This window comes from Haliotis asinina, chromosome 15 (genome assembly GCF_037392515.1).
Source record: "Haliotis asinina isolate JCU_RB_2024 chromosome 15, JCU_Hal_asi_v2, whole genome shotgun sequence".
In the NCBI taxonomy this organism is placed as follows: Eukaryota; Metazoa; Mollusca; class Gastropoda; order Lepetellida; family Haliotidae; genus Haliotis; species Haliotis asinina.
Window position 1 is genome coordinate 31380947 of NC_090294.1, and position 11527 is coordinate 31392473.

General features: G+C 39.5%; 1 protein-coding gene across 1 annotated transcript in view; it reads left to right on the forward strand.

Moving 5' to 3' along the window:
- The window catches only part of LOC137265528 (alpha-1A adrenergic receptor-like), a 61452-nt gene extending 52124 nt beyond the window's left edge, over positions 1-9328 (forward strand). Inside the window, exon 5 of the mRNA XM_067800944.1 lies at positions 7833-9328. Within this exon, the coding sequence (XP_067657045.1) occupies positions 7833-8569 (737 nt within the window). The 3' untranslated portion in view covers positions 8570-9328. The remainder of the gene's footprint in view (positions 1-7832) is intronic.
- The last annotated feature ends 2199 nt before the right edge of the window (positions 9329-11527 follow it).

Here is an 11527-nt window from a genome sequence, read left to right on the forward strand (position 1 = left end):
ATGAATAGGTCGAAATACGAACTGAATCTACTCGGAAACCGAACATAGAAATAAAGTACTCGTGATGGTTGTATGCAGTAAACGTAATCCTATCGTATCTCAGGTTTATGTGGGTTGTGTCCTGTGATCTCAATACTCGACAACGGAGACCATCAGTTTGCATCTCTGAAATACCCGTGGAGTCTGAGAGATTGGCATGCCAGTCACACCCTAGCTCTCAAGCTGCTGGAATCGAAACTAAAATCTTTTGTGAAAGAGTGACCGAAATTAGATACATTTATAAAACCACAAGTTCGTCGTCCGTGTATATGGATAACTGTGTCGCCGACAACAATGATGATTCGCTAGAAGACGTGCGTTCAGTCATCTTCCATTCGGTCCGACCAGCATGTGGCGAGATGCCCGGACTCAGTAAAATGTCACCGCTGTTTGCATGATATATACTCTTGGTCGTCTCTAGTCCTTGTGACTGTCCGTAATATGCAGCTTGTGCCCAGGGACTGCTGGGACGGCGTTTCTGACAGTGACAACGACGGGTCTGCAGACCTCTGTGCGTTTGCAATCAGTGTCCCCTAAACCGCAGTCATGTGATCTGAATGCGACATGACAGTATGGCAGACCACCACTAGGTATACTTATTGACTTTCCATCCACCTTTAATAGAGCAGTGTCCGTTCTTTTCATGCCAATCTTCGACACTACGCACGTCCAATAAGCAAAACCAGATATACTTCCTTTACCAGTTTATTTACATTTTAAAGTACAAACAAAATTACATGTAGAGGATATTTTCTTGTTTTGTATATACATGTTTTATTCGCGTAAGTGAAAAGGATAGTTAAGAGGTTATTTCAATATTTACATGACAAACATACAGATACACAGAGCCTGAAATGTGGCGGAGATAATGTAAGGTAGATTTGTACAAGGAATTTTAAAGCTACACAGCCCCTTCAGTGTTGTTTTGGGCGATGGACGGCATGGATATCAGTTCATTATCTGAAATACACTTGAGATCATCGGTGAAGCAATGTCCACTCTACGATATAAATATTGTTGTCCAGTGGCGTCCCTAAATTCGACGGCATCCATAAATAAGTCATCACTGAAGTCCGAGATGTGCTACACACCAGTGAAGTCTTAATAATTCAACAGTTACAATGGATAAGATGTCAAACCTGTGAAGTCTTAATAATTCAACATCTATAACGGATAAGATGTCAAACCAGTAAAGTCTTAATGATGAGTATCTACAATGGATAAGATGTCACTGAAGTCCGCCAGGGTCCGTCTTGATAATTCAGCATCTACGATGGATAACACACCTCTAAACGTCCATGGTATTCAACCTGTCAGCCTCAGTGAATGATAGCCAGAGACATTAAGACAAGTTCAACATCCGTGAACGAACATTGTAGTCAGTAACACAAACTATTTGTGGTTTGATGGTAACATTACGGTCTTCTGAATCGAGTTTACGAATCTCACCCTCAATGGTGGTTTGTGCGTAATATGTAAACAATGGAACATGCTTGTCAGAAGGTTGTAGCGTACCTCTACCAATAACGCATGTGTAGTGCTTCAAATAGGACGATATGATCATAAAGCTTGAACGTGTTGATGGCTTTATGTCTGCAAACATTCTCACAGGCAACAGTGGCATGGCTTCAATGAAAAGGTATTGGATCGCCCCTGAGCATAAACAGAATCACTGACAGTGGAGAAACTGTACAGATTGTTTATTATGTAAACAAATATATGGCCAGGAAATAATTAACTCTTTAGATACAGTTGTATATTTACCCGGATATTTATTCCCGTGGCCTCCGCCTTGAGTGTGAATGTAAACCAACTTGTTGCTGGGAAGCACTGTTTGCGTGAGAGGTAAATATTTGCATATAGAACACTGACTAATCAGGGCAATGCATGCGTGCCAAACATTCTATGCATGATAAAACTATGTATCATAAAACGTCAAATCAGTTCCATCCCTTCTCGTTCCTACCAAACCTACATTCAAATATCAGACTTCAGTGTACCATCGGGATTAACGTTGTGAAGTGGAGCTAGATGTTGCAGATAACTCAGTTAAAAATCTAAGCCATCCCCTATGTTCAAATGTCAGAATTCGGTGTGCAGAGTTGCGTCGCCTTGGCATTTGGGTATGAAACTGACTTTTGGTTTGTCGGTAACACCCACGTGGTTGAATGTGTTAGACCCGCTTCACTCCGGGTCTTCCTCCCATATAAACAGACACGTCGTAGTACAACTGAAATATCGTTTAAGGTTAGAGTCAACTCACACTGTTTGCAGCTATAGTTGTTACCTTTGCTGAAAGGCCTTTCGTCAATTGCAAGCCAAAACAACATAGAACACGGATAAACATGAATGTTGATGTAATAGAATCTTCGAAAAGCTCTCATATCATCTTTACAATATTTATAGTAGGGTAGTTGTAGTTCCCTACTCAATGGCCAACATCCATCCAGCATTCAGCATTCTCTGTGATAGCTGGTTGTATTGTGTTGCATCACATGTGTACGATTTAGATTTCATTTTATATTTTACTAAAAGAAACAACAGAACCTTTACATGCAAGATCGCCTGCATACGTTCCTTATCATAATGCTTTCAAATGGAATCTGCGTATAAACATGGTGCCGCACCTGTCAGAAACATAGTGAAACAAAACGCGTGACATGTGGTTCTATTAATATCGACGAATAAAGATGTCGACTTGAATATACAATACCCTGGATTAAACAAGATACCAACTTCTCAGACTGAGAACACGCTCTTGTTGTATGTATGTAAAGTGAAGGGTGTTATCTATTCGTGACAGACCAGAGTGCAAACACCTGTAGCTGGAAATTAGAGAAAAGGGGTTTATCATGACGTGTGTTTTTTATTGTAGTCCCAGATCCCTTATCTAACATGGAGCTTGCGGGTGGCATATGCTGGGAAAATCCCTCTATGAGCATCTGAAAAAGATTGAATCAGATAGAGCATTTGAAAGCTTTCAATAATACTTGATATGATGTTGTCGATGAATATTTAAGCCAGCGCCTAAAACATTCGGTATGTTTTTAATGTATTACACTGACAGCTGACGCCATCAGAATGTTTCGTAAGAACTCATTATATCGTGGTTGATAATGTCCATAAGCATTAATCCCCTCACACAGAGCTGGCTGCCTCTCTACCAATATGGCACTGACGATGATAGCAGGATAGGCAGCCACATCGTGCTCAGTAAGCATGATGCTTTCACATCATTGTAAATCAGGCAGTATATGTATTGTGTCTTTCAGTAGACAATCATGTCAGGACACCGTTGTCAGCGTTAAGACAAAAATAACAATTATATACACTTAAGCGTCGTTACCTTCTCAATCAACAGTCCTCAGCAGACACAGTTTGATCAAGTTACTCATTTTGATGTGTGTGTGTGTGTGTGTGTGTGCGCGCGCGCGCGCGCGCTTGTGCTATAAATATTGGTATAACATATACTAATGAGCTGGCATAAGAAACCCGTGACTGCACGGTATACATGACGTTCTGATGTGTACATGGAAACAGGTGCTGATACATTCTTACTAGCTTCCATCATTGTGTTAGGGTCGTCCTTGCCCTTAACCAGAAACGAGCTGCAGGTTGAACTTACAGGGCGTCCTATTCTTCCCTCATCTCAGAAACCTGTAACGTTCTTAATAAAGAGTGGAACAGCCTTCCTAAAAAAAACACGTAGATTACACACAGTTCACTAACTGTTTAGGAGAAAGAATTTGTTTTCGTGGTGCTTTGACGTTTGGTCAGATGCGTTCAGTTTGGCACCACGCTGAGTATTGGTCACCTGCTGATTCATCTAGTTTCTATTTCGCTTCAAATGCTGACACAGGTTTTGTCATTGAACAATGCTGTATGCTATTTCAGCAGATGCACAGACTTTGGTGTATAATCTTTCCTTAGCAAACTTTGAATACGAATAAGATTCAGATCCCACACTATACACAGATAATACATATGCATGATGGAATATACGTCAGTGGTTCGCACGCTCACCTATACGCTTTTCTCATACAAAATGAATGTAGCGTTGTTGTCGATGAAGCCAACCACTAGCCTGACTTATTCAAAGACTTAGTCACAGACTTAGTCACATGGCTCTGCGATATAAAGTATATACTTGAAAGACTGATTTGACCAAAAGTCCCACACGTCAAAAATTGTCAAAGCGGATTACAAAGAACGAACAAGCATATAGAAAAGCAATGAAAACTATTATGCTGAGGGGTTTAGGCCCTGTCTTGTGTGAACTGTTTAGGTATCTGGACGAAACATCTTTAACACGCTCTAAGACCACGGCGTTCAATATCAGCTGGCTGACTTAGATCAGGTATAATATCACTCTTGACCAAATCGTGGCTTAGCTGTTGTTCCTCGGTATTGTAACGTATATATGACTACATGATACTATCTAAAGTCCGATAATATAATGTTTCATAAGAGAAAGAATCCATGAAATGAAAGAAACGTAAACAAAAAAGGTAGAACATATAATCATTACATAAGATGTACTGGAATAAACATATAATCATTACACAGTATATGCTGGAATAAACATAATCATTACACAAGATATGCTGGAATAAACACATAATCATTACACAAGATATGCTGGAATAAACACATAATCATTACACAAGATATGCTGGAATAAACACATCATTACAAAAGATATACTGGAATAAACATAATCATTACACAAGATATGCTGGAATAAACACATCATTACAAAAGATATACTGGAATAAACATAATCATTACACAAGATATGCTGGAATAAACACAATCATTACACAAGATATGCTAACTGGAATAAACACAATCATTACACAAGATATGCTAACTGGAATAAACATATAATCATTATACAAGATATACTGGAATAAACACATAATCATTATACAAGATATACTGGAATAAACACAATCATTACACAAGATATGCTAACTGGAATAAACACATAAACATTACACAATATATGCTGAAATAAACACATAATCATTAAACAAGATATGCTGGAATAAACACATAATCATTACACAAGGTATGCTGGAAAAAACACATAATCATTACACAAGATATGCTGGAATAAACACATAATCATTACACAAGATATGCTAACTGGAATAAACATATAATCATTACACAAGATATGCTGGAATAAACACAATCATTACACAAGATATGCTAACTGGAATAAACACATAATCATTATACAAGATATACTGGAATAAACACATAATCATTACACAAGATATACTGGAATAAACACAATCATAACACAAGATATACTGGAATAAACACACAATCATTACACAAGACATGCTGGAATAAACATATAATCATTACACAAGATAAGTTATAATCATTACAGAAGATATGCTGGAATAAACATGTGGCGTGAGATACAATCACATTACATCATTTCTAAGTGGAAAGGTTTTCAGTCAAATCATGTCCTTCCTCCGAAGATCTTATTCCATTTATACCGTTGGATTTCTTGCAGCTATATACTTGTTGCAGAGATACTGTAGCACAGATGTGAAAATATCATCTGTAATGTCACTGTATTTCATGCAAACCTAAAGCTCTGTGTGGCTTGGGAGTTGCCCATGATTAATATTCCGTTGTGAATTAAGAAACACCCTCAACATCACCCTCCGAATATATATTGTGATGAGCAACAATGTTTTGCTGATGCTGATTTGAATAAAACCACGCTGTCGTTCTGTTTATATATCTGTATTGATAAAAATATAACAGAATGGAACAGCATGTACGCAAATAAAGCGCCAGGCTAGTGATCCAGCGAGGTTGAGGTGTTGTGATCGAGTCCACCTGTGACCGTGTGTAAAACTTGGAGTCAGCTTTGTGTGCAGACTCTTTTCGTGCTGTCACAACCCGTAGTGTACAGTACACAACCCTGTGCACTTAAAAGAACCCACGAATCCGTTGGCAGATGATCAGATGGTGTCATATGAATACGGGAAAACATCTAGTTGTGGGAATAGCAACGTGCAGTAAACATGAATAAAGTACTGTGACTATGTATCCCAGTCCACCCAAACGTGAATTGGTACCTCGTTAGGAGGAGAAAGTCACAAACGACTCGGTGCGCCCAGATGCAGATAGAGTTGTATACTCCCAAGGGAGCTGAGATTGATAATGCGATGAGCCCTTGAGTTTGACATTCAATGGTCGAGGGAAATATATGCCAGCGCCCTGAGCAAGCACGAGTTACGTGGATATGTGCGCTACATAAATATCCTAAAAACAAATAATAATAATAATAGTGAGAAGTGTAAGGAAAACATTTTGTGTTAATATTATTCAAGTGAATGTCTACCTCAAGTAACCTAAAAACATGATTAGGATTCCGTTGCGAACTTCAGTTTTACTATATATGATACTGAAGAAGAATGCTTATAACACATAGGTAATGATTTGCCACACAACAGTACAAAAAAATTGTTCTCTAGTTGACATCTTCTTCTCCTTCCTCTACCCGACTGATTTTCATGTTGACCCCACAGATTCCTGACAAAGTCATCTTTGATATTCATCCTGGTTGGTTATCCACTTTGGCAGCATTTCCAGTAGGTTTGACCACATATCTTAATTAAGACTTCGAAGAGCGTGTGCTGAACCCTCTAAGAATTCGGAAGATTGTTAATGACATTTGCCATAGTGGGACGCGTTTAACTAGATAGATACATACACACCCTGGTTAGACTGTGTGTGAATATTTTATGTATTTCCCTGTGCAAACTCAACCAACAGGGTCGCTGGAGAAAAGATGCATAATACATTATCATTAATTCTGTATCTTGCTTCATGAAACTTTAGAATTGAGATCAATTTGCAATAAGATATAAATCAATACATAATATAGAGCGGATTGCTTCAATGTTTCATAAATGTTATTGAAGAAAGATCAAGCTGATCTGTGGTCAACACAGAAATTGAGATACGAAAATCTTTCACTACTTTACGTCGGGCAGTGGGAAACACAGACAAAATACGTACTGTCTAATAACAATAATAATAATAATAATACACATAGACTCCACACGAGAGGTATATTGGGTAGAAAAAAAACACGCTCAAATAATTGACATTAACAAGACCCCATTGATAGGTCATCGTCTAAGCACGATATAGGACCACACCTCGGTACACGAGCCTACACATTTCACTGTGGTAATCACATCACACGTGACTGGTCAAACATACTTGTTTGAAGCCATTACACTTTACTGCGTTTTTGACGAACAACTTTAACAGTTCTTTTGACGGTAACTGTTAGTGTTATAGGACTGTTGATATTACACCTTCCTGTGACAAGGAAAAGTCTCAAATGCCCAGCAGTGTTTCAAAGGCATCAACGAAATAATAACAAGTTCCAAAGTGCGCCAAGTAAAATATATGAACTGTGATATGACTAGTCAGAGCGTGATGTACAACATGGAGAACAGGGAGGTGTTCTGTTATTACAATTATCTCCAATGGATACCGCTCACTAAAGTAGGGACAAGTACAAACGCATCCGATGTGTTTTCCAATTGTATCTGACTCGAATCTTTAATACACCCAGTTTTCATTGTTATATGGATATATGCTGACTACTAACCTATAACATGGATATTCAACATTATATTCTTTGCGAATAAGAAATTTCCGAGCTAAGAGTTCAAACCACTTACGGTTATTATATTTCTGACAAATTCTGAAACTGTTCATACACTAACATTATTCTCGTGTTTCAGGTTCGTTGTGCCCACACTGCCAGATTCCGGAGATTTTCTTCAAGATCATATTCTGGCTCGGTTACTGCAACTCCCTCATGAATCCAATCATTTATGCGTGCTCCAGTAGGGAGTTCCAACGTGCTTTCAAACGTATATTGTTGTGTCAGTTCCGGCGACGTCCGCGACTCTTCCAGCAGAAAAGTGAACGATCGTCGTCAATGGATGTGAGCCGCAGTCATTCTACAACCGAGGTGCATCGTCAGGCTTCGAGGATCTACAGGCCAGTGTCCCTCAAGGGCCCGTCTTCCGCCAAAAAGGCAGCCCCTCAGGAGTACCATAGTGCCTCAAACATTCTCTCCAGGGGTACCCCCGACTCCCCACTCCATAGCTTGAGAATATTCCAGATGAAGAGGAAAGCCTACTGTGAGGATAGTGGAGATGACAGCAGCTGCAAGACTGAGAGCGGAACAGGGAAGACCTTGAATGACACACGGGAGTCACTCCTGCCTGATCAATGTCTTCACAGAGGAGACTCCCTCATACATCGGAGACAAAACTCCAGCACGTGTTTAGACGAAAGTAGCTTTGCCGATGATGAAGAATATGTTAACTCTGTTATAACGAACAGCAGGAATCATAAGAGAGTTAAAGAGACAACATATACCGTACCAGATGTCCCGCTTATATTGATTAGATGTGAATCCGGATCCGATATTGATGAAAGCACGCCATTCACGGCAGATTGTTCAAGTTAGTCTTCTTTTCATACCACATGTTCCTCATCCTTCAAGTTGAAACACTTTTAGATGCACTCACATATTCAGGCGGCAGGCTGAGACGTGCCATGGACGAGAGGGGCAATAGCCTTCTTTGACGGAGAGTGTGAGTTTTATGATGGATGTAGAGGCAAAACCTTTTGACATGTCCCCAATCCTGATGAAAACTGCTATAAAGCAGGTATCGCACTTGAGGAAAATTAAATTCATTGACGCGCACAAGCGTTCAGCTCAACGTGCACGTAAATATAGTTTTATACCTAATAGTATGGAATATAACTGATGAACTATTTATGTTTAAGTGGTGCCCTGATCTGCCAATACAATCAGAGAGAAGTATAATCAGAACGGGTCTAGAGATAAACAGATGTGTAGGCACACTTCCCAGTTGCAAGCAAGGCGAGGAAATAACCAGCTAGGCACCTGAGTAGAGCATTAATGTGAACGAGGCGATGAGCAGCATTATCCACGAAACTCTCTTACATGATTATTGACCATGAGTTTTTCTGATATTGAACCAGAGATCTGATTTTCCTCCCGAGTGAAACTGGCAGTATTTGACACTGTCTGGCTATGAATCCACTAGTATTGCCTCTTGCTGCTACACGATCCGGCTGTTGGGGTCATTAGGGTGTATTGTGGAACACTTCAATGACTCTATACTTGATATGCTGACGTACATGTATGTAGTCAAAGTAGCTTGTGTATGGTATTGGATAAATTATATTTTTAACAAGAGAATTTTTCATTGATGAATTTTTATATTTTATGTACATGCAATGTTCACATCACAACAACGCTGCTTCGTCACTCTAGAATTGCAACATACTTCCTGAAACAATGCTCTTTTTGATGTCCATTGTCCAACATTTAAACGATGCCACTTTAAACACATAACGCTCTCTGTGATAAAAGACATTGCCTTTATTCTATTGTCCACACACAATGTGCGCTCTCTATGATAACCGACCATATATTTAGAATGTAAGAGGCCCATGTCTGGTGTTCCCCGTCGTGATATTGCTGGAATATTCTAGAAGTGGCGTAAACTTAAACTCACTCACCATGATGACCAAAGTATAATGTTGGTCCCTGTCTGCCGGTATTAATGGATACAAGGGCTGGTTCTACTCGGAATCGGAGTAGGCTGCTCATGCTAAACTGTGGCATGGTATCTCAGTGAGCTAGCAATATGAAACCAGCTTAAGCCAAGCAGCCATATATACACTAGCATGCATGTCTTTTGAGCGAAATATTCTCAAGTACCACGATAAACCAAACCCAACCCAACCCAACCCCACCACACCTCACTTGTGGTCATCGTCGAGCGTTTGATGTCAAAGGATATAGGTCACACACTAGTCGTCCTTGAGAGCGTTTTGTCATCACCGCGAGCATTACGCGCTGCCGTAACATAAAGGTACATTACAGTAATTATAAAAAAAACCGTTGAAACTATCATTTATCAAAAGGACCATTTAGTGTTGAATAAACATTAACTTCACACATCAGTCATCAAAAGAGCAGAAAACCTGTCTGTTCAATTAAGAAACACTGAAGGTACTCAGATTTACAGAATGCGTTATGTCAGCAGCTTAAACTTAGACATTGAGAGCATAATCTATTGAAAAGAACAGTTTTAATGTCAGTTTTCAAAGAGACAGTTGAGTGTTGAAGAATGTTCATGTCAGTCACGAAGAACGATGTTTTGAAAACACCAGTCGTTTAGAGGGTACAGTAAGTTAAATTAGCATGCAGCTACTCCAACACTGAGTGTGTCTTCATGCTTCTTCAACAATGTTATCCATGCACAGGAATTGAAAACCTTGTGCTACATCAACAGACAGGTCATCCTAACACTACAAATGGACAGATTTACAATCACAATACGTTTCGGTAGTACGCTGAATGGTACCAGCAGTATTGTACAGTCACCCCATCAAAGCACATCTGTACCTACAGCCACCTATAACAGGGCCATTGTAAAACACTCGTATTAGTTGTGTCAGCGTGTACCTTTAGTCATCTGCTCGTGGTGAATTGGTTCAGTATTAGATGAATATTACGTTGACGACTACAAATGAATACGTTGATGAAGACGAAGGCACAGTTTAGTGGTTCAAACTTCTTTAGCTGGTTTCACAAGACATGACAAACAAGTATACACGAATGAGGTGAGCGGACTTCCAGCTCAACCCCAGGGCCTTTCCTGCGAGCGGCATAATCCTGCTCGCGGTAGTCCCTACAAAGTCGGAATGCCGGTCCCCGCACTCACATCTCACCTCCAGTATAGATGTGAGCATACATATATATAGCTTTTAGCAACAATAGACAGGCAAAGATTCAACAATGGACAGATTGAGAAACTAATAGCACTTCCTTCTACAGTTGATGTGATGACAGACACAACCAAGGGGGATGACCAATAAAGGCCATAAATGTCATATACAGTAATTAATGGAAGTGACAAAGAGGAACAAGGTAGTTGACAAAACAATGTACTCTGCGGTAGTGATAAAGATCAAGATTGTAGACTGAATAATAATAGGTAAATATCATATAGCATGGCTACATAGTTTTTGGTCTGGAGAAATATTTGAGCATGGCTGTCCTGAAGTAGACACTTCTGTAGACGCAAGAACAACAAACGACCAAAAACTCGCATCCACAGGCTTTAATGGTGCGTTGTGAGTTGGCAGATGTTGACATGATCACTAGCCAATGGATGAGGTATGGAAAACTGTAAATAAACAATTGTAATATTACTTGACAATTAATATAATGCATTAACGGACTATCACCTAATATCACGTTTAGAAATATCGAAAACATTTGACGAGCTATCTATACAAGAAGTAAAGTTGCAAGACTCACATTTGTCTTCCTTAGTGCCATGTCACGTTTTGTACAGAGGAGATGTCGTCACAACATGGAGGC